Below are 26,842 nucleotides of genomic sequence, written 5' to 3' on the forward strand. Positions count from 1 at the left end.
CCCGCTGCCCGGCCCTGCCTCTCTTCCCATATTCAAGGCCACAGAGCCCCCTTGAGCCTGGATGCACTTGGAGCATGTGGTGTAATGAAGATAGCCCTGGCTCCGGCAGCCGCCGCCTGGATGGCGGTTGGCATGAAATCACAGCTTCGTCGTGGTGAGGGATTGATCCCTGTATTAAATGTGCTGGTTTAACAGAGCGGAATTTATTGGTGCTTTGGCCTCTGCCACATTGAGAACTTTCCAAAGCGGTAAACAGAGTGGAATTTAAAGAGCCAGGCGCCGAGCACAGCCACATCTCTACTTCCAGCTCAGAGCTGGGCCCTTTGGCAATGATGTTAACTAAGAAGTATTGAGCCTTTACCCTCGGTCAGGTGCTCTGCTACATTTGACCCCCATGAGCTCAATTAAACTCCAGAACAACCCAACAGAGCCAGCAAGCGGTGGTGTTACTGCAGCTTTACAGAGAGAGGGAACTGAGACTCCAAAAGGTTGCATGCCTCGTCATTGAGTCTGTGGGGGCAGAGGCAAGACTCGAACCCAGGCCCACTTGAATGGAATGTAGCATCTGTTAGTCACTACTCGCCCTGCCCAAGAATAGGGCTGTTGACGAATCATCGGGAACGTTAAGCTCTGTCCTTGATCCTCAAAGAACCACAGCGCCCTTAGCCCCTCCTTCACCAACCCTCAGCTAACGGAGGCAGGCAGCCAGCCCTAACTTAATCATCCCCCACACATGCACAGACTGCCTGAGGGGCAGGCACCTGCTCTTGGTACATGGCGAGCCGTGACAGTCTGACTTCATAGCCCTCACTTAATCCCTATGCCATACTGGCTTCTTTCTGAATAACGTGCATCTGTCTCTGTCTGTCTGTCTCTGTCTTCTACAGCCATGTGTGGTGGGGAGCTCTCTGCCGTGGCCGGGGTGGTACTGTCCCCAAACTGGCCAGAGCCGTATGTGGAAGGTGAAGATTGTATCTGGAAGATTCACGTAGGGGAGGAGAAACGGATCTTCTTAGATATCCAGTTGTGAGTGTTTATGATGGGTGGACCTCCAGTCCAGCCTGATTGGGGAAGAGATGGCTCCCACTTTGTTCTTTCAGCCAGTGTTAATGAAGCATCTGCTAGGTGTCAGGGACTGTGTGCAAAGAGCTGGAGTCCCAGTGGTGGGAGAAACGACAACATCATGCACACACAGACAAATGGAAACATCATGCACAACCTAGCCTCCAGACATTCCGTCTATGGAGGAAGCAGGCATTAAAGGTAGAAATGCACCCACAATGGCATACTGTAAATTTGGTGAGCAATGTAAGGATACATGAATGGTGCTATGAGATCTTATATTGGGGATTTGATATAAAGAGGAAGGTCAGAAAAGCCTTCCCTGAGGATCTGATACTAAAGCTCAGAACTCATGCATGAGTTGCAGTAAATATATCCGAAAGGAACAGAATAAGCGAAGGCCCTGTGGCAAGAAGAAGCACAGCATTTTCGAAGCACTGAACAGCCAGTGTGGTCAGGAGGAGGGGGCAGGTATAACGCGTACTGTCTGTACCATAGCAGGTTGTTTCCTTATCTGTCTCTCTCAACTAGACCCGAAGGTCCTTGTAGTCTACAGGGCTTGCTCTGATTTATCTCTGTCCCGGGATCTAACACAGAGCTTGCCACAGAGTTGGGCACTCAGGAGACCGGTGCTGTATGGAGAACTATTGTAGTAGATGGAGTTACCCGGCTGTGTGGCTGTTTACTGTACTCAGTGGGGGTGCCTATGAGATGCTCCATCCAGAACTTTCCCCCTGCTGAACTCCCCAGGGATGGGGAGAAACAGACAGAGACAGATGGTCATGTCTAGAGAAGGAAAAGAAAGGGCTTCTGGGCAGACCCAGACACCGTGGCTTGGACAGTGGAGGGCAGTGGGGGGAATGCCAAGTTCTGAAGAGCCTCTCTGGAGGCAACCAGGACCCCGGCTGCGGGGGGCGGGGGGTTGAAGGGGGGAGGGCAGCGCTCCCCTCAAGCCTGAAGTAGAAGCGCAGTCAGCTGGGAAGCGAGACCCAGGCTGCCTTGCTCTGCAGAGGAGACTTGCAAGAGGGGAGTTATCTGCAAAATTATAAAATTTTGAACCTGTCCCTTAAAGGCTGGGGCGGTGTCCTCGGAGTCTGCCCCAGGATCTTCTGCTCCAGTCAAATCGAAGATTTACAGACCTTGCACAGCTGCCCTTTGCGGACTTGGGGCTGGGCCAACCTGGGTCAGAAGCCCACCCCCACCCCTCCCCAGCTGTTTCCTCTGGGCTCCTCTCTGGCTTTGGCTCTTCTCCTCGGTTACAAGGGTCTTGGAACATCAGTGTTTCGCGGCTCCTGGAGGCAGCCCGGAAGCCTCCCTTGCCCATTCCCACCCTCGCTCACTCCTCGGTGGCAGTTCACCCCTTCCTCCTGTTCTCACCTCTCTGACTTCTAGAGTCTCGTATGAAGTGCTCATTCACTCAAGAAGCAGTTTCTGAGGTGTCTACTATGAGCCAAGCCCGGTTGTAGGCACTGGAAAGGCTCTGGCAGCTACTCCTTGGGCAGTAAAGTTTATATTGGAGCAGAGCAGGTTGGATGGTCTCTATTAGCTCTGGAGGGGGGGGAAGTGCAAGCACTAAGCCAGGCGCCGGAGGTCCAGTTGTGAGAAAACAGAACCGTCTCTGCCCTCACTGTCTAGTGGGTGAGGCAGACATGAAACTATATGTGGTGTGGTGAGAGCGGGGATAGGGAGGACAGGCCACTGAGGAGGCCTGAGTGAAACCAAGGAGGGCTTCCAGGAGGAAGGGACTTCTGAGCTGGGATGAAAGAGAAGGTAGGCAATGATGAGGGGAAAGGAAGGGTGTCCCAGACAGTGAGAACAGAATGTGCAAAGCCTGGAAATGAGAGAGCAGGTGGCCAGCTTAGTGACTTGAAAGAAGTTTAATGTGGCTGGAGCGTGGAGATCAGGTAGGGGTTGTGGAGGGAAAGGGTCCAAGGGAGACCTGGCATCTTCTTAGCTGAAGCTTCAAATAGAGCACTCCTTTCTCAAGCTGTTTCCTCTGGGAAGCCTTCTGTGGCTCCCTACTGCCCTGATGGTAAATATGAATGTGTGGTCCTGGTTTATGACACCCCACCATCAGAAGTTCCTAGCAAGCCACCTCAATCTTCAGCCAGGAGAAGGATAGACTAACTCCTGGTATCCTGGCTTCTCTTGCAGAAGGTCCTCCCAGCCCCACGCCCCCAGAAGTTGTCCATGCTCCCCGCTTCTGCTGCGCTAAGTGGCCTTCTCCTCGCAGCGTGTCCCCCAGACGTGCGGTTCTGCTTCACCAAGACTGGCCCATGTCTCCCCTTGGTGTCACAGGCCTGGATGAGGAAACAGGAAAACAGAGCCCTTGATTTCACTCTCTCTAGGCATCAAATACTCAATTAACCTTCCACTTGACACTAGATGGGGTTTTATTTCCACTGCAGAGAGCGCAACGGGGCAGCCGATCCAGGAACCTGAGCATTTAGGTTACTCAAAGCCGGGCCACCATTGGCATCCACATCAGGAAGGGACCCCTTGTGGGGGGGAAGATGTTCTCTCTTCTGATCATCCTGGCAGCCCCAGATATGAGTGTTGGTGGGGAGAGAGGAGCCCCGACTTCCCTCCTCCATGCCCTGAGCAGCCCCGGACCCGGCACCCAGCCTCTCTGGGCTTCACGTTCCCCCTCTGCAAAGCAATGGGCTGCCTTGAGCCAAGAGAATGCAGACTCAAACTCATGGAGGGCCAGGCAAGTAATGGAGAATGGGATCTGGGGCCAGTGTGGGGTGATGTGGAGGGGAGGGATCTGTGATGGAAGGGGTAGTTCATCCCCACCGGAAATCATTTAAATTTGGGTTTTTTAAGAATAATGCTTCTCCCCCACTCCAAAAAAAAAAAAAAAAGTGTCTGCTGGCTGGGTCCAGACTTGAGGGGCCACCAGTCTGAAAGCTTTGGTCAAGATAGGGATGAAGGTTCTCTCAATGCCGTGATGAAGAAAGCGATTTTCATCACTGAGTGCTTCCTATTTGCAAAGTGCTTTGTAGACACGGATAAATTCCTCCCCAGAGTAATCCTATGGGGGTGATACAGCTACTCTATTCAACTCGTATTCCCTGCCTTCTGACCTCTTCCCTGGGGTGTCTAAAAGGCCTCCCGAATAAAGGGTATCCAAGGTTAAACTCCCGATTCCCCTTCTGCAAACCCGTTTCACCCCACCTGCCCATCTCAGTAAGGAATCATCCATTCTACCAGCTGCTCAGGACAAAAGGACTTGGGATTGTTCTAGACCAGTAGAATGGGTGTGTGTCCAAGAACTGGTTTTCTTGGCAGTGGGGTGGGGAGAAACACCTTGATTCACAGCATTTGCCAATTTCCATGGTGCAAATACTCCCACCACGGCCCATTTTGAGCTACTAACACAGTGCCAACAGAATCGCTAGATACCCGGACGTTTAACAATTGACTTGTGTGAGCCAGTGTGAGCTGCCAGCTCCAGCACGCTCACTGCAAATCGGGTTCTTCTCGTTCTTGCACACCCTGTCCCCGAGTCCTCAGTACCTCCTACTGATTCTAGAATTCAAGAATCAGAAGATGCCCAGAGTCTAAGCACGCGTGTCACCCCCACCGCTGCCACCATGGCCCCCATGTCTCATCCCAGGATTATTCCAGAGGCATCCTGCCTAGTCTCCCTGCTCTTGCTTTTGTCCCCTTTGGGGCTGTTTGTAACCCACCACCCTGAGTGATCTTGTTAAAACCTAAAGCAAGTCACATCATGCTCTGCTTCAAAGCCCACAGTAGCTCTACATTTTACCTAGAGTAAAAGCCAAAGTTCTTACAAAAGGCCCCATGTGATCTAGCCCTGGTCACGTCTCCTGTCTCATTTCTTTCCACTCCTTGTTCTCTCCATTTGGCCACACTGGCTTCCTTCTTGTGCCACAAACATACCCCAGGGCCTTTGTGCTGGCTGTCTCTTCTCTCCCTCCCCCAACCCCAGGATGCTCTGCCCTGAATATCCTGCATAGCTCACCCCCTAGCTTCTTGTAGGCCTCTGCTCACAAATCGCCTCCTCTGAGATGTCCCCCAACACCCTGATCTAAATCAGCATCTGCCATTTTTTTTAAGATTTTATTTTTAAGCAATCTCAACACCCAACGTGGGGCTCAAACTCACAACCCCCAGATCAGGAATCGCATGCTCCACTGACTTAGCCAGCCGGGTGCCCCAGCATCTCTGTCATTCTTGATATTCTTTGGCCATCACTGGGTTGGGGGTGCTGACCCCCACTGAAGACCCACTCTAGATTCTGCTTCTAAGTCTGTGATGGCAAATCCTTTGATACTGTAATTCTATAAAACCTTCCCTTTGGGGTCTTCCCATGATGATTATTTTACTTGATAGCTTTTAACCAAAATCTTATCTCTTAACATTGCTGGTCATGTAATAAATATAGACTTATCGATAAAAGAAAGCCACATCTCGATGGTCTTTCCATATTTTTCTGACCTTTTTTTCCCCTCCTTGTGCATTGGAGGCAGCTGGACATGAATTTGGGTTCGCATTCTGGCTTTGAAACCTCATGGCTGTATGGCCATGAGAAGGTGTCTTGATTTCATTGACTCTTATTTTATTGAGCACCTACTATGGGCCAGGCATTGATCTATGTACTGTGGTTGTAGCAGGGAATCCAACAGAAAAAATAAATCCCTCTATTCTCATGGATGTAAAATTCTAGGTTGGAGGGGGTGACATGCTTCAACAAAGATGACAATGTGTGGTACGTTGGGTGGCGCTAAGTGCTATGGGGAAATGTGAAGCAAGGTAAGAATATCAAGAATGACAGGGATGCTGGGGACGGCATTCTACACCATCTCCATTTGATAGATGAGCAAGCTGAAGGGTGGACAGATCCCACTGCCGGGAACTGGCAGAATAGGATGCAGACTCTGTTTGCCATGCCTCCAGGGTCTGGGATCCCCACCAGCCCTTGAAAGGAGCCAGAGGAAGCCCCGTGTGTCTGGAGCTCAGGGACGCAGGAGAGGCAGCGTCGATGAGAAAGGACCAGCAGGCGGCGGTGGAATCAGGTGGGGCCTTGAAGGCCGCATTAGGAAGTCTACACTCGCCCCAACTGGGCATCAGGGGAAGGGCTTTAAGCTGTTAACGGGGATTAAAGCTTTTCCGAGGGGAGCTGAGTCCTCCGGTCAGCAGCCTCGGGCTCTCCCCGGCAAACTCTGGCACGCGCTTGGCGGCGTGGCATCTGGACCTGGCACCCCCTTCCTCCCACAGACGGAGTGAAAATAGCATCTCACCAGCCAGGGTTACGTGAGGCCCGAGAGCTGCTGGGTTTAATTTATCTTGCTTGGTTTCCGCTGACAGTTTTAGTAAACCAATTTGGGTTTGATAGTAAAAATAATTCTGTCCTCAGGGCCCCTCACACCGCCTAAGTGCTTGCAATTGTTACTTATCGCCTTGGTGAGGGGGAAGGAGTTTGCACTGTTGACTGAGCGGGGTAGGTGGCCTGTAGTAGGTGTTGCGCACTGTCTGCTGAGTCACGAGGACGTAAACCACGTAAACCACACGTGGCAGGCGAGAGGGGGACTTTTCTCCCCTTCATCTACCGGGTGGGTTTGTTGATGCCGTGGGCGCTCGCCTCTCGTCTCCAGTGAGTCAGCATCTATAAAGGACCTACTATGTGCCAGACCCCCCCCCCACCCCAGCTGCAGGCTTTATACCCAGGCAATAGAGGGCATGATGCACATTACGACATATTATTATGCAGAGATCATAATGGCATAAATTAGAGCTACGGGGGTAGAGATCATTACAGAAGGGAAGTTACCTACATTAGAGAGAATGTAGGCAAAGTGCGGTGCATGGGGTCCGGTACGTCGCTGGCACTTCATCAATGGAGACTGGGATTACCAGGAATCCTTGTAAGATATTATGGTCACCACGTCCTGGGTTTGCAAATGACAGAAAGCTTGTTAAGTGGCGTTCTTGGGTCACACAGCTAACAGAGGACTGAGCCAGGGTTAACATACACACCATAGCCTCCATTTTTAGGGACTTGAACAGGCTTTTGGGGGACCAGCCATATGTCTCTGTGATGCACCAGGGAGGCTCCCAGGCCTCCAGAAACTCAAAGTTCAGGAAGGGAAGTGGTGCCATTATTAGACAACCCGGCGAGATGCGGGCTGAATGGTGTGGCTGGAGGGGTGAGGATGGGGGAGGTAGCAGGACGCTGCATTAGCCCTGCTGGCCGTGGAACCGTCACAGAGAGGGTGACATCCGAGCAGAATGCTGAAGAGTGTCAGTTGGCCAAGCTGGAATGGGGGAAGGGCATTCCAGGGGGGGCACCTGGGAGCAGGACCCTGGAGCTGTGAAAACAGGGACGGTTAGATACCAAATGGATGCCCTGAATTGCAGCATTAATTAGAACCGTCTGCCTTGCATTATTGGCGTTAGAGGTGGGAAGGGGGGTGTGTAATCTTAAAATGAGTCAGGACCCCCCCAGGCTAAACCTCCTTCATACCCCAAATGCCTATTCCCTAACCCATCATGTACCTCTCAGCTCCATCAGCTTACCTAAAACACAACTGAGCATGAGTCTTTTAAAACCTTAAGGGTTTCTGAAATTTCTCTCTTCCTCTCTCCCTCCCTCCCTCCCTCTCTCTCTCTCTCTCAAGATAAAGCATAGAAAGGAAAATAAAAGAACTAAATAATTATTGGTGAAGGTATCTCAGAATGGAAGAGCTGGGAGGGGCCCAGAGAGGGGAAGTACCTTGCCTAGCATCACACAGCAAGTCAGAGCTGAGACCAGAAAAACCACCTAAGTGTGGCTGCAGACGCTGAGCACACTGGGCAGTCACAGTCTTGAAAATGCCACATGACAGGGAGACATAACAGCTTCTAGAGTCCAAAAGAGCTACATTTAAATCCTGGCTCTGCTACCCCCACTAGCTCTGTGGTCTCGGACAGGTGACTGCAGGTGGCCATTCCTGGACTCACAACAGGATGCTTGTTCTCCTTATCCCCAGCGCCTGGCGCACAGCAGGTGCTCGATAAATATCTGTTGGATGAGAGAGAGAGAGAGAGAGGTGGTGAGTGTGTGAGTTAGTTAAATAACGTGAAGTTCTTAGTAAAGTTTCTGACCTAAAATCAGCAAATAACCACAGTCAACTCTATTTTCACCCTTTCCTCTGTGCCGCATTTTATGCTAAATACTCTGCATGCATTATTTCATTGATGATGACACCATATAAAAAATGTCTTAAACTCATCGAGCACTTGCTATTTGCAAGTTGCTGAGCCCTTTACCCGTATTAAATCATTTCACTCCTACCAGGACACTTAGGTGATGTCACAGTGGCTATCCCCTTTTATTCTTGTTAAAGATTTTATTTATTTATGAGAAAAAGAGACAGTGAAAGAGAGAGAGAGAGAATGAGCAGGGAGAGTGGCAGAGGGAGAGGGAGGAGCAGGCTTCCCGCTGAGCAGGGAGCCCGATGCGGGGCTCGATACCAGGGAGCTGGGATCATGACTTGAGCCGAAGGCAGACGCTTAATGACTGAGCCACCCAGGTGCCCCCTCCTTTTTATTGTTTTCTAAAGATTTTATTTATTTGAGAGAGAGAGAGAGAGAGAGCACAAGCTGGGGGAAGGGCAGATAGACAAGCTGACTTCCTTCTGAGCAGGGAGCCCAGCACAGGGCTCGATCCCGGGACCCTGAGATCATGACCTGAGCCAAAGGCAGATGCTTAACCGACTGAACCACCCAGGTACCCCGTGGTTATCCCCTTTTACTGATAAGGGAACTGAGACTGGGAGAGACGAAGTTGCTTGAGGACATGGCTGGGGAGGGGCCGAGTCAGGACTCGAACTCAGATCTCCTGGGCCAAAGCCAGTGTTGTAACCCCACAATAAATAGTAGAGAGGTGCTCCACAAGGGACAAATGCCTAGTCCCATCTTACAGAAGAAGAAACTAAGGCTCAGAGAGGTGCCTTCCCCCTTTGCCCCCCATTTCCTGGGACCTATTATAACCATACATCTCTGGAAGAAAAAAGTTTCAGCCAGGCTCCATCCAGCTTGCCTTCTCTGACTCTGCTACAGAGCCCAGCCCCAAATCTCTCCCTGTTTATGGGCCCCAACACGGTTCTCTAACCAGGAAATAAAAGGACCTAATAACAAAGCCCAGTAACCATATGATTGATAGCTGTGGAATATTTCTCTTCAGCTACTGCCAACCCTGTTCTGTGCTAAGTTAATTCCAAGCCCTAAAAATTAAGTGCCTTGTCCAGAGGCACTACAGTTCTTAAAACAGGGATGTCACTGCTTTGCGCTGCAAGAATTCAGCTTGAGATCTAGGCAAGAAAGAAGGGTCAGCAGTCGAGGGCAGCGTTGACCCCAGGAGCACAGATGTCCAGCAGAAATGTCCAGCAAAGGCCCCAGTAGAAATAAAAACCTTCCAATCCATTACTGGAGGGAAATGGGATTTTCCCAGAGCCAGAAGTTGTAAGGAATCCAAGAACAGCAAAGTTCCTAGAGCCCAAATCCCATCCTGTTACAGATAAGGAAACTGAGGCCTGGAAATCAGAAGAGACTGTCCCAAGGTTACTCTATCAGTCAGCTATTACTGTGTAACAAATGACCCCTAAACTCAACAGCATGAAACAGCAAGCTTGTATCATTTCTTACGCATCTCCAGGTCAGCAAGGCAGTTCTTCTGCTCTCAGCTGGCTCACGCATGCGTCTCTGGGCATCTCTGGGCAGCAATAGGTTGGGTAGGTCGTTCTGAAGATTTCTTAGGTGTTTGGGTGGGTTGGCCATCAGAGGGTCTGGGCTAGCCTAGGGATGGCTTATCTGCTCCATCCTCCAACAGCTAGCTCAGGCTTCTTCCCATGGTGACCAGCCAGGGTTCTAAGACGATGAGAAGCAGCATTCAAGGCCTCTTGAGCCTAGACTAGAAATTGGCCCAGCAGCATCATCTGCCATATCCTATGGCAAGTCACAAAGCAAGAGCCAGCCCACATTCTAAGGGTGGAGAAAGAGACTCCACCTCTTGATGGCGGATGTTTTGAAGTCTCGCTGCAAAGAGCGTGGACACGGGGAGGGACAGAGCTTTGAAATCATGTTCGCACTCAAGCTGCCTAGGCCAGGGAAGAGTGGGGGTTAGAACTCAGGGCTCCTGGTTCACCATCCAAAGCTCCTAACGGCATCACTATGTACGATGGCCCTATGAGGTGGCCCTCACCATCCCCATTTTACTGAAGGAATCCAAGGCTCAGAGAGGTGAAGAACTGGCCTACGATCCCACCTCTTGGAGTGAAGGAGATGAGATTGGCACTTGGCACCTGGTACCTGGAATTTATTTTTTTAGAATTTTATTTATTTATTTGAGAGAGAGAGAGCACAAGTGTGGAGGAGAGGGAGAAGCAGGCTCCCTGCAAGCAGGGAGCCCAGCATGGGGATTTATCCTAGGACCCCGGGATCATGACCTGAGCTGAAGACAGATACTTAACCGACTGAGCCACCCAGGCACCCCCAGGTACCTGGAATTTAGAAGGCTCGGGGAATGTTTCATTCTCTACACGATGCCTCCAACATGCGGGAGAGGGAAAAAGGCCTTTGCTCATGGTAGGAAATCTTGGGTTCAGGTCCCAGATCTTCCACTTATCTGCTGTGTGATAAGTCACTCCACTTCTCTGAATCTCAGTTTCCTATCTTTAAAATGAGGATCGTAAAGGTACCCGCTTCTTAGAGTCCGAGAGGATGAAACACTTGGCAAGGACCTGGTGCATTACACACACTGAGTAATTTAATTGGCAGCTATGATGGTGACGACCATGATGAATTCTTACTCCTAGGATGTACATACACTAAGCTCCTTTATGCAACCACACACACACACAGACACACAGACACACACACACACTCATGCTCGCACCATGGCTGATATCCCCTGAGCGTGGCATTTGGTGTGACAGTGAGGAATCAAGAAGGTTCATGGAGGGCGCCTGGGTGGCTCAGTCGGTTAAGCGACTGCCTTCGGCTCAGGTCATGATCCTGGAGTCCCGGGATCGAGTCCCGCATCGGGCTCCCTGCTCGCCGGGGAGTCTGCTTCTCCCTCTGACCCTCCTCCCTCTCGTGCTCTCTGTCTCTCATTCTCTCTCGCAAATAAATAAATAAATAAATCTTTAAAAAGAAGGTTCATGGAAAAGTTCTGGCCAGGCATCCACCTGACTGACTGCTCCCCGTGGCGTGGTCGCTGGTGGCGGGATATCACAAGCTCCAGGATAGATCGTCCCGCAACACCTGCCTGTTTCCTGCCCCAGCCCCTCCACGCTCCTCCCAGCCCCGGTGATGGCGCGAGCAGCGACCCATCCCCTGTCCTGAGCTGGGCCTTCGTCCTTGCCGGCGCACACCTAGAGCTCAGGGCGTTCGGGTGCAATTAGATTGACACCCTGGGGAGACGCGCTGCTTGTTTTATGAAGCCCTGACGTGCAGTGGCCTCGCGCACTGACTATTCAGCGGGGTTTCCTGAGGGCTCACCTTGTGGCTGCTATCGCCCTAGATTACCCGAGGCCCAGAGATAACAACTCCCACGGATCGAGCCCTTCCCGCCCGCCAGGCTCTCCGTGTGCCCAGTACCCGGGTCAGCTTACTTAATTCTCAGAGCAACCAAGGAGTCCGCACGCTGAGGTCCCCCGCGTCACCGAGGAAGACACAGACGCTCAGAGGGGCTCTCGGTGGCTGGCCAGCTGGACGTGGGGGTGCCAGGGTTGGGACCCGGCTGCCTGACGCTGGGCCCATGGGCCGCACCACCTCTCGGCCCTGCCTCTCGGAGTGGAAGCGGTGCGATCCTGACGGCAGCCGGTGGCCTGGAGAGTTCTGAGCGGGCCAGCGGCATGGTCAACGCCGCGGTGTAGACAGTGCGTGCGGCCGGAGGCCCTGACCGTGGTCCCCTGACGGCCGTGGCCCGGGGAGGCCCCTGGACGCCAGCCTGGTGTGAGCTCGGGTGAGCCCTCTAGGTTTGGCCCTGGAGGACGCTTCCTGCGCTCGGCCCACGCGACCCACGCGCCCCGCGCAGCCTGGTGGCCGCTCAGCCGAGCCACACCAGGCGCGACGACGAGGGCCTTCTCCCTGCGCATCGTGATGGGGGTCCGGAATGACGGGGACACATGCCGCCGCGGTCGGCTCCTGCTGGGGACAGCTCTGTAACATGTTCCTCCAGCCCTGCGGAGCCCGGGGCCACCACCACCTGTGTGTATGTGTGTGTCTGTGTGTGTGTGCGTGCACGTGCGTGGGTATCACCACCCCTGCGTGCACGCACCACGGACTTCACACACACATACATACACCACAAACACACACACACACAACACAAGTCCCAATCCACCCTTAATTACGCTCTTATTTACTTATGCTTTAATGATGGTCTCTCAGGGTCAGCTCTTGCACCCTGACTTAGAGGTCCTAATGAAGAAGGCCTCAGAGCCCACCCACTAACTTTATATATTTGGAGAAACTCCTCTCCAGAAAGAGGAAGAGCTGTGGGCATCTCCACACAGGAAAGTCATGGCAGGGCCACAGATCTGTCCGTGGTCACACTTGAGTCCCAGAGGCCCAGGCTTCACCAACCTACATCTGAATCCTGGTATTCCCACCCTGATGCCTTCATCGCTGCTGAATGGGGAAGGGGGGAAATGTGGGGTCCAACTTACAGAATAGAAGGAAAGCATGAAGCACAAGGAGACCATGGCCATTGTTAATTCATTTTTTTACAGTTCATGGATTCTGAGATTATCATCTGGGGAAACCGAGGCCCAGGCTGGGCAAGAGACTCATCCATAGTCACAGAGCAGGGAAGTGGCAGAGGGGGCGGCTCCCGGCGCGACCTCCTGATACCGGGTTTTGCTGCCATAGCACCCTACCCCGTCCCCTCATCCCTTTGCAGGACTGTATCATTCATCACAAATATTCTCTTGAAGGCAAAAGATGCTCTTTTAATCAAATTCCTGGCCCTAATTATCTCCTTTACAGCTCTCCACAATATCATCCCCATCTTACAGGTGAGGACACTGAGGCTCAGGAGGTTAAGCCACTTTCTCAGGGTCACGCAGCTAGAAATCGGCACCTTGAAGGTTTGAATCAGAGCCCATTCTCTTAGCACTGCCTCTCAAGATGGAGCAAATCACCAGGCTGGTTAAGGACTGACTTTTTCGTAGACAAACCAGCCAGGAGCTGCTGGGTTTTCTCCTGATCCACGATGCCGGGTGGTGAAATGTCTTATCATTGACCTTGACAAAGCTTTGCACGCCGTGTTCGGAGATGGCCCCATCCAGCGATGTGGAAATGAGAAGCAGCTCGGCCCGGGGGTGGTCCCGGAAGAAAGGCACGTCCAGCACGGGAGTCTCATTCTTCTCTTTCTCTTTGGGGATGAGAGGGGGAATTGGTGGAGAGGGGGAGAGGTGGAGAAACCCGAGGAGGAGGGAAGGCAGTGGAGAACAGAGTCTGAGCCTCCTCCACACTGAAACCACGGCACAGCAGTGTCTTTGGGTCCTGGCTGCTGGTGCAGCCTCTTGGAGAATTTTGAGGGACACTGAACCCGGGGCCCACCCCCCGAGATGCTGAGGGTTTGATTGGTCTGGAGTGCAGCCTAAGCACCATGGGGAGGGTTCAAATCTCCCCAGAGAGTCTCACATGCAGCCAGGACTGAGATCCACCGGCCAAGGCTGGGTTCTGAGCCTGACCTCAAAGGGCGCCTGGTGAATGTCTCGGGAGAGAGAAAGCACAAAAAAGGCAATAAGAAAACTGTGCATTTTTTATGCATTCAGGTGGCCTTTCAGGGAGCCAGAAAGATTGGTCTTTTATGTCCTCCCTGGAGTTAGCATGGTTTCTTGTTCTGTCTGCCATTTTATCAAATTTAATTGAAACCAAATGAGCACTGGATCTGCAGAAATTCCACGGTGCGGAGGGCTGTCGGCGCTGGCTGTGCGGCATCATGAAGGAGCACAGAGGCCTTGGGACCTGAGCCTTTCTAGACTCCGTTTACTCCTTTGTAAAATGGGATTCATGACATCGCTTTGTGGTTGAGGGGATCCGACGAGAAATGGACACAAAGGAACTCTGAACAGGTCTTTTTAGAAAAGTTTTAATGTACCTAACACTGCATTTATGGGCTTCGGTTCTCTCCCCCCTCCCCCCGCTTTATTTAAAGCTTATGGTTTATTTAACCACCATCTCTACGGTCCCGTGGAGGTCCTGCCTGAATTGCAACACAGTGTTTTCTTAAAGTCATTCAAGCCCTCTGAGCCTCAGTTTGCCCATCTGGAAAATGGAGAAAAATTCACCATAATTCATCCATGTAAATGACATTTATCTCATCTGCGCCAAGCCCTGGGCTGGGCTCCGGGGATACGGGGTAGAAGAGCATGTGGTTTCAGGGGCACCTGGGTGGCTCAGTCGGTTAAGCATCTGCCTTCAGCTCAGGTCTTGATCACAGGGTCCTGGGATCGAGCTCCGCATCCGGTTCTCTGCTCAGCGGGGAGTGTGCTTCTTTCTCTCTCGCTCACTCTCTCTCTCAAATAAATAAATAAAACTTTAAAAAAATAAAAGAGCATGTGGCTTCAGGGAGTTTGGGCAATCTGGGGTGGGAGCCGACAGAGGGTCTGCCTCCCGACAACGTAGGTTTGGATTCTGGTTGTCCTCTACGACCAGCTGTTTGAGCTGTAGTATCTTCTTCACTGCTGGGTGCCTCGGTCTGCTTCTCTGTGACATGGGTGAGGACAGTGGTACTTACAGGCTTTGTCCAAGGGTAGAAATGGTGTGTGAAGAGCTTGGAACAGCTCCTGGCATGTGGGAAGCCTTATGGAAACCTTGGCTAGTTATCATATGGCTGTAAATGCAGGGTGGGGTAGGGAGCACCGAAGGACCTTAAGGGATTTGTAAAATGTTGTCAAGCAGAAAGGTGAGGTCCCTTTACTCCAGATGAAGGAACCAGCACAGCCTGAGGCAGGTCTAGGGGCTGCAAAGGGTCTGGTGTACAAAGACATTTTAGACACCAGAAGTGGGCTGGGGGCCCGACAGCAGACCCCCAGGAAGTCCAGAAAGGCTGAGAAACTGGACTTTATTCTGGGGGCTTAATTTTACTTTTTCCACAGCCCCATTCTATTACCAGCTATTTCTGATTTTTTTTCCCATTAAACTGCATATAAATTGGCTTGCTTTTTCACTTGGCTTACTCTCAGCAAAATAATGTCCATGAAATTAGAAGTTTGATGTGCAGACCATATATTTATATATTTTTTTCTAATTCACATTTAAATAAATACATAACCATTAGACATTTTCAAATACGTTTGTCTAGCTAAAATCATCTCGTGAATGCCACTGGGGAAAGCCTTTTAAAGGCAAGATTTCTAAGCAGGGGTCAGCCATTTGTTTAAAAAGGAATAAAGAAAAGCAAGGTGGCTTGCTCATCATTTCTTTCTACATCCTCTGTGGAATATTAACTGCAGCTCAACAATTACAAAGCTCACCCACCACCTTCCCCCCACATCCGGGCCCCTGATTGGCTGAGGTATGGATGGGGAGCACCTGCTGCCCTTGAATGGCAGTCTATACCATGCTTAGGCATACACTGCCCTCTGCTGGCCAGGAGAAGAATTACTTCACTAGAGAAGGGTTTGCTAATCTGTGTCACAATCAAATTTGTATGCTACTCTAATCTCTTTGGCTCTCTAGACCGTAGTGAAAACAATAATGGGGTCCCTCGAGCTGTTTTTATCCTTTTTGAAGAGGTAATATATTCACATGATTCAAAACCCAAAAGTACAGGGGCGCCTGGGTGGCTCAGGAGGTTAAGCGGCTGCCTTCAGCTCAAGTCATGATCCCAGCATCCTGGGATCAAGCCCTGCGTCGGGCTCCCTGCTCAGCGGAGAGCCTGCTTCTCCCTCTCCCTCTGCCTGCCGCTCTGCCTACTTGTGCTCTCTCTCTCTACCTCTCTGTCAAAAAAAATTTTTTTTTAAACTTTAAAAATTTAAGAAGATTTAAAAACCTCCAAAGAACAGAAAAGTCTACTGTGAAAATTAAGTTTCCCTACTTTACACAGCAAATAATCTCCTCTCCTGTGCCCCTCCCTAGAGGCAACCACGGTAACTAGAGTTTCTCATGCATCCTTCACAGGCTCTTCTTTTTTTTAAGATTTTACTTTTTTAAAAAATTTTTTTTAAAGATTTTATTTATTTATTTATTTGAGAGAGAGAATGAGAGACAGAGAGCATGAGAGGGAGGAGGGTCAGAGGGAGAAGCAGGCTCCCTGCCGAGCAGGGAGCCCGATGCGGGACTCGATCCCAGGAATCCAGGATCATGACCTGAGCCGAAGGCAGTCGCTTAACCAACTGAGCCACCCAGGCGCCCTAAGATTTTACTTTTAAGTAATCTCTATACCCAACGTGGGGCTTGAACTCACGAACCCGGGATCAAGAGTCACATGCACCACCGACTGAGCCAGCCGGGCACCCAGACTGTTTTTAAGTACCCCCAAAAATGTAACAGAAACTTTCTCTCTGCCAAAATAAAGCCCTCCCCCCAGACTGTCACCAGTTTAATGCTGGTTTTATTACATATTCGATTATACACCATCGATAATGACAACAAAACAAGGCAGATTTAATCGTTATCAGGAAATGTAAAATGTTTAGGAGACAATCTTTCAACACAGGGAGTCTGTAGGGAGAAGAAATATTACCTTGGTAGGAAAACAAAAGTTGAAATGATGGATCTAATCGAATGGACTTTAGTGATGCTGTCGTAAGAACTTAAGGTACAGGGCGCCTGGGTGGCTCAGATGGTTGAGCGTCTGCCTTCGGCTCAGGTCATGATCCCAGGGTCCTGGGATCGAGTCCCGCATCGGGCTCCCTGCTCCTTGGGAGCCTGCTTCTCCCTCTGCCTCTCTCTCTCTCTCTGTCTCTCATGAATAAATAAAATCTTTAAAAAAAAAAAAAAAGAACTTAAGGTACAGCAGGATGCCAGGGGCAGTGAGATGGGGCTTCCTCATCCTACAGATTTTATTTGTAATGTTTTTCACACTTTCTGATACCAGACTGAAGCTAGTCACACTTTTTAAAAAAAGATTTTATTTCTTCACTTGGTGGGGAAGGGCAGAGGGAGAGGAAGAGAGCGAATCTCAAGCAGACTCCCCTTTGAGCACAGAGCCAGATGCCAGGCTCGATCCCACAACCCTGAGAACATGACCTGAGCCGAAATCAGGAGTCTTGCTCTCAACCGACTGAGCCACCCAGGCGCCCCGAGTCACACTCTTTGGAGACATGTACATGTGGCTTTCACGGACATCATGTAAAATAATAGTTCACATCTCAGGCTTTGGCATCCAACAGACTTAGGTCTGATTCTTTTGTGACCTTGGGCAAGTGGTTTCTCCCAGTAGAGCCTCAGTTTCCTGATCTATAAAATGGGGATGATCCTAAGTTTTAGAGTGAAGTTGCTGTTTGAGTGCTTAAGACTCAGTAGGCAGCATTGTTGTTATTCCAAAGCTAAGGGTCTTGGGAGATCTTTTCTCAAATATCTGGCCCTGAGACAAGGAGGAGGTGACAGGGAACACCAGAAGAGGAAGCACTGGGTAGTGTGCCCACAGATGGCTGCTCAGACCCTGGAAGGGGCTGCAGGATATGCCTAGAGCAGGGTCAAGGTGGAGAGGGAGAGAGAGCTACAACCCAGCCGGTCAAGGCCATGGGCTGGCATTGGAGTGGCTTATCAGGAAATGTAGGGGTGTCTTGGTGCCAAGCTTGATTCTGGCAACCAGCATACTGAAAAAGAATGGAGGATGTAGGCAATCAGGGCCAAGGAGGCGGATGGGGCAGAAATCATTTGAGGCAGCTCCAGTCATTTAGAGCTTCCCAGTTAACCCGTGGAGGCAAGTGCTGAAAGCAGCCAGGAAGAGAGGAGTTCCCCTTCCAAGTTTGGCACAAGTAAGTCCATTTGGGGTCAAGGTCCCAGGCAGAGATGAGGTCAGAGCCACAGCCCACCCTGGGTGGGAGCTGAGGCTCAGATCCAGACACTTGCCCCTGGGCTGGTGCTGATTCATCCAACACACACTCAGCACGGTGCCGAGCTGGGGATACAGACAGCAGTGAGCTGGACTGACTTGCCCTCGGCCTCAGGGAGCTTCTGGTCTGTGCAGATGCCCCAGACCATTGGAGTGCCTAGTCCTGAGCTCCGTAGGAGGGGTGAGCACAGAAGGGGTCCCCAGCCCAGACTCAGATGGGGCAGTGGGGGCTCCATGCATGAGTAAATCACAGAAGACTGTGAGGGAGATGAGGGGGGAAGAGTTACCCAGGTCTACAGTCATAGGCTAAATAAGGATTCAGGCTAGAGAGGACGATGGCCTGTGGAAAACCTTGCAGGTGCTTCTACATTCCTTGGAGAGAGATTGATGAGTAATTGATTCTGGCTGGAGTGTAAAATATTGGGGTTGAAAGAGATAGTGAGGGATGAAGCTGTGGGGAGATAAGGGGGTGCAGAAAATAGGTACAGGGAAACCCTGGAGCTAAGGTCAAAACTGCACTTTACCCTGAGATGAGGTATAATGTCTTTGTAATTGAAGTAAAATTTGCATAATGTGCCCTTAACCATTTTAACTTCTGTAGTTCAGTGCATTTAGTACACTCACAATATTGTGCAATCAACACCTCCATCTAGTTTTAAAGCACTCTCATCCTCCCCAAAACAAACCCCACACCTGTTAAGCCAGCGGTCTCCGTTCCTCCCAGACCCTTCCTCCGAGCCCTTGGCAACCACCAAGTGGTTTTCTGTCTCTATGGCTTTATCTATTCTGGGGATTTCTTTGCAGTGGAACCATGCACCATGTGGCCATTTAGGACAGGATTCTTTCACTCAGCACAAAGTCGAAGTTTCATCCATGGTGTAGCATGTGTCTGTGCTTCATTCCTATTCGTGGCTGAATGATAGTCCATTGTAGGGATACACCACATTTTGCTTCTCCATTCATCTGTTCCATGAAGAGGCCAGATTTATGTTTCAGAAGGACTCATCTGGCTGCGAGGAGAGGGACTGGGGCCACGAAGGAGGTGCTGTCCCACAGTCCAACTGAAAAGGGATGGAGAAAAACTAAGGGCGGTGGCCAAGGAGATGGGCGAGAAGGAGACCCACAAGCTGAGGTCTCCTGGCAGGAGCTCCAAGAAAGCCTTGCCCTCTGGCAGCAGAGAGTGGCTGAAGCCAGCAGGGACTGGCCCTGTGGCATCCTCCCTGAGGGGGACCTGCTACACCCAATTCCAGTCCCACCGAACCCACCTGCCTGCCGGCACCTGTCCACCTCCCCTTTGTTCTGGAGTCACGCTGACATCCTGATTTCTCAGCACCTCCCTAGATGGTCTCTGGTCAACATCTCACTCGGGTCCTCAGTGGAAAGCCCCTGCTCGGCCCCAGGCCAGTCTCTGGGCTGCTAAGTCTGCATTTTCATCTCAGTTGCTGAGGACGGTCCAGCGGCAGGGACCCTGGATGCCCCTGGTATATCAAATATGCTGGACGGACGGGCGAAATGCAGGCTTGTCTTTAGAGATGAGCAGGGAATCAATTACCAGCATTTGCATATATCAGTGGAACTCGTCTACCAAAAAGGTGGATCCAGAAGGATTCGGCAGAGAAAAACCTCATTTTTTCACTGCTCCTTGATTCATGGTCTACTTTTTTTTTTTTTTACTTCTTGGGTGGAAGCTTCATTTTTATAGGTTTTCTGGTCATAACAAGTGTGGCTCAGTCTACTAATCACAGAGCCCTGAACCTCATTCATTTTCAAACTTCCCACATCCTCCACAGGGCTCCTCGGGCTGGGAATTCTGTGGTGGGAAGGGGCTGGGTGGGCTGCTTCCTTCTCACGAGAAAGCCTGACTGGACAGCCCTTTAAAAAAGTAAGAATGCTTTTTCTTATGCTATTTGCTTATTCTTAGCTTAGGGGACCTCTGCGGAAATCCCAGGACAATAGAAGTTACAGTGAATAGTCTGTTGCACACTGTTTACAAAAGGCATTCACATAAATTAGTGTTTCTCAACCTTAGTGCAACTGACATTTTCAACCAGATAATTCTTTGTTGTGGGAGGCGCTCTTGCACAGTGTAGGATGTTTAACAGTATCCCTCTCATCGCCTCCCCAGTGGCACCTCCCCCCTAGTTGGGACAACCATGTCTCTAGACATGGCTAACTGTCTCCTGGGGAAAAAAAAACCACCCCTAACTGAGAACTACTGGTGGAAGTCATCTGATGTCATTTGGTGTAAACAGCGGTCTAAAGAGAGCGTGATCATAGCAACCATGATGATGGTAAGGATGATGGTGATGGTGATGGTGATGTTCATAACGACACGGTGACACGACATAACATTCGAATGCCTTGACCAGACTTGCTCAGGTGCTCTGAGTACATCTGGCATTTGGTCCCAGATTTTCAGGATGCCTTACCTCACTCCGAAAGCCCAGGACATAGACTGGAAATTCACAGACAAGGAGCTTCAAAAAAAAAAAACAACTGGTACCCGCCCCCCATGCAAGTATCAGAGCCAAGAATCAAACCAGAGCTTGCTGATTTCCAAGGCAGCGCGCTCTGCTACTTCCTACTTTACAAAGAGCCATGCTAGGGTTTTCAAGTGAAATTATTTGCCCCCGTGAAGATGCTTCTGCTGCATTTAGATCATTGAAATGAGTGATATAGTAAAGCCAAGTTGCAGACTCTCTGGAACTCACTATTACCGGCAGATCAGCTGTGAAGTCAGCTTAAGAAATAAATATTGGCGATCTACCATGTTTCACACCAGCCTAATCCAGCACTTTCGCAGACGATTGATGTTTCCATGGTTCTTAGGGTTAAGAGGCTCTTCCCTATCACAGGTCAAGAGCTGACCTCAACCGCACGGTTTCTGCTGTCAAATAGCCTCTCTGGCAGGCTCTTTCATACCCTAGCATTTACCGAGCACCTATGGTGTGCAAGAGAAGGTGGCAACTCCAGAATTTCAATACAATAGGGTTTAGAGGCTGTAGCCTTCGCTGGAAACTGGCAGAGGGTATGACGCGAGGGGCTCTGTCTTGAATTCCCACATGCAAAACCAGCGGACAGCTTTTGTCAGGAGAGGGTGTTTTGGGGGTGGTGCAAGGGAAGCTGATGGCGGCCATGGGGGCAGTTGGAATCTCCCTAAGCCGGCCCGGGGGACAACTTTACGTGAGGAATATGAGAGGTGTTGCGGAGCACATCACTGTGAATACATCCCCTGCCCTCTGGGAGCCATCCTTCCACAATGTTCCTTGGGTTTCTTTTGCTTTGTTCTTACTACCAGAAGGAAGCACGGGCTTGGGTGGTTTCCACCCCTCCTCCGCCCTCCCAGACTGGGGAAGGAGAACACGGTCCTGGGGTGCTGGATGACGCTGTCAGGAGGGCGGGCTATCAGTACCCTGCATCAGTTCTAGGAACTTCGCTTAGGGCCAGTTCCTGGAACACCTCTCCTCAGACAGTGTCTGTTTGCTCCCATCCCAAGCCAGATGACATCCAAACACATAAACTTGGCTCTCTAAGCCCTTCAGGGTCTGGCTCCTATAGCCCTCCAGGCTTCCGTGTCTATACCCACAGCTGGGGATCACTGACCACTGGGCAAGTTCCTTTAAGAACCAAGATCTCCATCCCTATCTCCTTCTGCCTGTGTTTTGCCATCTCACCAACCCCTGCTTATCAACCTTCTAGCCCTCTAATCTTTCCTGAGAATCCGAAGCAGGCATCACCTCCTCCAGGAGGGCCTCCAGGATGCCCCCCAGTCTCCTCCCTCTGCACTCACCTGGATCGTAATTGCTACCACAATCTCTGGTTTCCTAGTCTAAATCTACCACCGCTCTGAGATTCTTGTGTTCCCTGATAGAAGCTTGGTAGATAGGAGGTATTCAAAAATATTAGGGAGAAGGACACAAGAAAAGGTGAACGATGTAAGAGAGGGGGAAGGAGGAGAATGGAAGGGAAAAAAGGCATGAGTTAATATCTGTCGGCAGCCAACGCTGACTTATCTGGCGTTCTTTCCATCAGAGATCAATTTTCATCCTGCACACCTCACATGACGCATGTGTTTGCAGCACATGGAAGTGCTCTCTGGATTATTAACTGTCCATTGCAGTCCTGATATTTAGTGTCAAGGTGCTTTCCTGCATTCCAGCCTTTGGAAATGGGTCGTCCTTTCATGTTATGAATATTGATAGCAGGTTTGAGCATATTTCAGGAATAAGGTGCCTCCGTCCCGCCCTCCACGCCATCCCCTAAACATCATAGATACCCGGGTTTGATTTTGAGGACTTTGCCACATAATGATTGGAAGGCTCATTTCACCTGACATGGAAGATGCAGGTTCTAATTAAAATGCAGTCAGCTTATCCAGCAATTGCACTACTGGGTATTTACCCCAAAGATACAAAAGTAGGGATCCGAAGGGGTACGTGTACCCCGATGTTTATAGCAGCAATGTCCACAATAGCCAAACTGTGGAAAGAGCCAAGATGTCCATCGACAGATGAATGGATAAAGAAGAAGTGGTATATATATATATACAATGGAATATTATGCAGCCATCAAAAGGAATGAGATCTTGCCATTTGCAACGACGTGGATGGAACTGGAGGGTATTATGTTGAGTGAAATAAGTCAAACAGAGAAAGACATGTATCATATGATCTCACTGATATGAGGAATTCTTAATCGCAGGAAACAAACTGAGTGTTGTTGGAGTGGGGGTGGGGTGGGAGGGATGGGGTGACTGGGTGATAGACACTGGGGAGGGCGTGTGCTCTGGTAAGCACTGTGAATTGTGCAGGACTGTTGAATCTCAGATCTGTACCTCTGAAACAAATAATGCAATATATGTTAAGAAAAAAAAAAAAAGAAGAAGAAGAAGAAGAAGAAGGTAGCGGGAGGGGAAGAATGAGGCGGGGGAAATCGGAGGGCTGGACGAACCATGAGAGAGGATGGACTCTGAAAAACAAACAGGGTTCTAGAGGGGAAGGGGGTGGGAGGATGGGTTAGCCTCGTGGTGGGTATTGAGGAGGGCACGTTCTGCATGGAGCACTGGGTGTTGTGCACAAACAATGAATCATGGAACACTTCATCTAAAACTAACGATGTAATGTATGGGGATTAACATAAGAATTAAAAAAAAAAAAGTAAAAAAAAAAATAAAATAAAATAAAATAAAATGCAGTCAGCTTGTTCTGCATCCGAGAAGAAGGGAAGACCCATGCCACACCCCCAGCAGGTAACCCAGGGCGGGGCACTCAGCTTCACTGGCATTGAAGGCAGTTCTACTTACAATTCAGCATTCAACCGTGCAATGAGTTCTTGTAGGGAAGACCATCTCCTGCGTGAGTCTTCAAAAACCCAGTCCCTCCCCAAACCCAGGCACCATGGGCGCTCGTGGGCAGGATCAGCATGTCCTGCTCACATCTGTGGTCTCTGCCTACCTCAACCCCGGTTCCTAGCCTGGCGCCTGCCACCAAGTATACCTCACAAACCTGTGTGTTGCCTGAAAAAATAAATCAAAGGCTTGTTGAATGCCCATAACTGTGTTTCACAGGACCCCTCCTCTTCTCTCTGCCCCACCCCCCAGCCTGAACCTGAGCAACAGCGACATCCTGACTATCTATGATGGCGATGAGGTCATGCCTCACATCTTGGGGCAGTATCTTGGGAACAGTGGTCCCCAGAAGCTGTACTCGTCCACGCCGGACTTAACCATCCAGTTCCACTCGGACCCTGCTGGCCTCATCTTTGGGAAAGGCCAGGGATTTATCATGAACTACGTAGGTAAGTGTCTCCAGTCCGTGTGTGTGTGTGTGTGTGTGTGTGTTTAGATGGTTTCTTCTAGATATGTCTTTTGGAGGGTTATGTGCTACACGGGTCTTTTAATATATTGGCACAGTCTTTTAATTTATTGGCACAATAAGTATGTGTAGTTTTTAAACATTTGGGCTCTCTGGTGGGAAGCACCAGGGTTTGAGTTTTAGTACTGCTATCAATGGCTGTGTGATCTTGGGCAAGTCACTTAACCTCTCTGAGCCTCCTTTTTGTCATCTGTAAAATGGAAAAACTGATAGCTGCTCCAGAGGGTCGATACCAGGACTTAGTAGATGATGCCTCGTGACTTTCAGATTCGCAGTGTTTCCCTTGTAGTCAACTGGGACTCTATCATCAGCACACATTCCTGCGTTTGCAACTTCTCAAAACAGCATCTCCACCATCTTGCCTGAACTGAAGCTGGGCTCTCCCTAAGGGCTCTTCTTCCCCTGTAACCCCATCCAATGGAGATCACACATTCTCTCCCACCTCCTGTCCTGTAGGACCCAGAGAAGCAAGAGGTGTCTTCCTTGCTCTTCGATGTGGCTTCCAAACCATTTCTCTCGCCTTCACATTAAAACAGAAACAAAGGGCGCCTGGGTGGCTCAGATGGTTAAGCGTCTGCCTTCGGCTCAGGTCATGATCCCAGGGTCCTGGGATCGAGTCCCACATCAGGCTCCCTGCTCCTTGGGAGCCTGCTTCTCCCTCTGCCTCTCTCTCCCTCTCTCTCTGTCTCTCATGAATAAATAAGTTTAAAAAATCTTTTAAAAAATAAAATAAAACAGAAACAAAACCCAAAACAACTGCTATGAAGTTTAAGCCAAGTTCACATTTGGCCATCCAACACCCTCTTCTTACCATTTCTTGCATCCATAGCCTTCCCTCCTCATTCCCCACCTGTGACTCCCCCTTCTTCATTGCTGGCTCCATCACCCTCCGCGGAACACTGGAGAATGCATGTGAAGATAAGTCCCTTGCCTTTTTGTGTGTGTGTTTCCAGCTGGTAGATGTTTCTCATCCCTGCCCACTCTGTGTACATCTATCAGAGGGACAGACACAAGTGTTGATCTTTTTTATGTTTCTCGGGGACCTTTTTCCCCTTGATTGTGTTAAGTGTTTTCGGAGTGTTATTGCTGCTACTTTCTGTGGGTTCCCCTCTCTTTACTGGGCAGGGCCCTGGGCACAGAGGGATGGCTTGTGCTGGTTGCCCAGACGATGTGCCGTCCAGAGTCAGCTGCCTTTGGAGGGAGAGTTTCTGGTGACTTGGCTTCAGTCTCTCTCCTTAGACTTCTCTTCTCCTCGTTCGCCTGCCCCCCGCCTCCTACTTGGAAGATGAGGTCATAGTTTTGCTCATTTGTCTCCTCTGGTGTCTGAGTCAGTCTTCCAAAACCCCATTCAGCAGCAATAACACTCTGAAACCCCATTTCAGCTCAGTGACAGAAATCTGACCCTATCCAAGGCTGCTCAAGGTTAACCCGGAAGTCTGGCCAACATTCAGTTTGGCGCCATCTTAAAGAGGAGGTGCTCCTCTTTATTGAAGCTGAAACTTCAGACTAATGTGACAATTTGAAATTGGCAGGAACTCTTCCATATATTATTTTCTTTCATCTTCAAATGCATATCTCCATTTTCTAGAGAGTTTGGTCCACAAGAGTCTCTTCACACGTGCTAGGCCCTGCACCAGGCACCAGGACCCAGGAATTTAACCAGACATAGATGCAATTCTCATTGAGCAGAGAGATCACAGGGAAGGGTCATGGGGTTTTGTGGTCATCTGGAGATTTCTGAAGCTCCTAAAATGATCTCAAGGCCGACACCCAGCTCTGCAATGTGGCCAAGGCTAATCTGCTAGGACTACTGGTAGAACCTTCCATAGGAACACTCTGGGCTCACCTGGTTCTGACCTCCCATAATTCTGCTTTACCCAGACAGAAGCAAAGAACCATTCTCCTCATTGTTCCTTGTGCTTTGTCAGTGTCTGTGGCCAAGGGCATGGAGGCAAGGGAATAAAAAAGCAGAGATGAGCAAGCAGTGTTTTTCAAAGAGATATTGGTCACTGTGTGCTCATTCCTCTAATGTTAGGTTAATAAGTAAGCTCCTTATTATAGGTCAACTCCACTCAAATGACAGTGGCTCCTAGGATGAGGTCTGCCATGAGCATAAGACCAGTAAATGGTGGCATATACTCAGTGCATTTGAGTATTTCTTTTGCCCCGGAGTTAGACCAGGATGCTGATCTTGACCATGAGACTGGCAAATGGTGGCATGTACTCAGTGCATTTAGGTATCTCTTTTATCTAAAAGTTGGACTATGATGCTGATCTTGACCATGAGACTGGGAACATGACTTCAGATCCCCATATTCTTAGTGCCTGGCATATAGTAAGTGCTCACAAAATGTTAATCAAACAAATGAATGAATCCATATAAAACTCATCTAAGTGTCATATACTGCACATTAATTAGTTTTCACATTGCCCTCAGTGATAGACAAGGTCATGATTCTTGTCTCAACTCTACGATTGGGGACAATGAGGTTCAGAGATGTTTATCAACATGACTGGAGTCACACAGCTTCTAAAACAATGACCAGAAGGGAAGTCCTCCAACTCCTAAGCCAGTTTTCTCATTCTTCACAAAGTTCAGGGCCCACAAGGATGATGCCAGAAACTGCATCCAGGATGCTGGCTAAACATACAGATTTCTGGATCAGAGTCTCTGGGGGTAGAGTCGAGGAGCTGAACAGGAAGGCTAACTGACTTAGGCAAGGCCACTGAATTAGTAAACAAGATCTGAGTGACAGTGTCCCCGACTCGATAATCACGAATGTGATGAACACCACAAAGGCGGGCGGGGGGGGGGGGCGTCCCACGGGAGCATGTCACCGTGCTGGCTCAGACTGAAGAGTCAGACAAGCAAACCTTTCTCAGT

General features: G+C 50.0%; 1 protein-coding gene across 1 annotated transcript in view; it reads left to right on the forward strand.

Annotated features, from left to right (window-relative positions):
• The window catches only part of SEZ6L (seizure related 6 homolog like), a 185,024-nt gene that overhangs the window by 131,241 nt on the left and 26,941 nt on the right, over positions 1-26,842 (forward strand). The window contains exons 9-10 of the mRNA XM_035017248.1: positions 888-1,026; positions 23,685-23,881. Coding sequence (XP_034873139.1) covers positions 888-1,026; positions 23,685-23,881 — 336 coding nt within the window. The remainder of the gene's footprint in view (positions 1-887; positions 1,027-23,684; positions 23,882-26,842) is intronic.

The sequence above is a fragment of the Mirounga leonina genome, unplaced genomic scaffold (assembly GCF_011800145.1).
Source record: "Mirounga leonina isolate KUSES-001 unplaced genomic scaffold, KU_Mleo_1.0 Mir_171, whole genome shotgun sequence".
Classification (NCBI taxonomy): Eukaryota; Metazoa; Chordata; class Mammalia; order Carnivora; family Phocidae; genus Mirounga; species Mirounga leonina.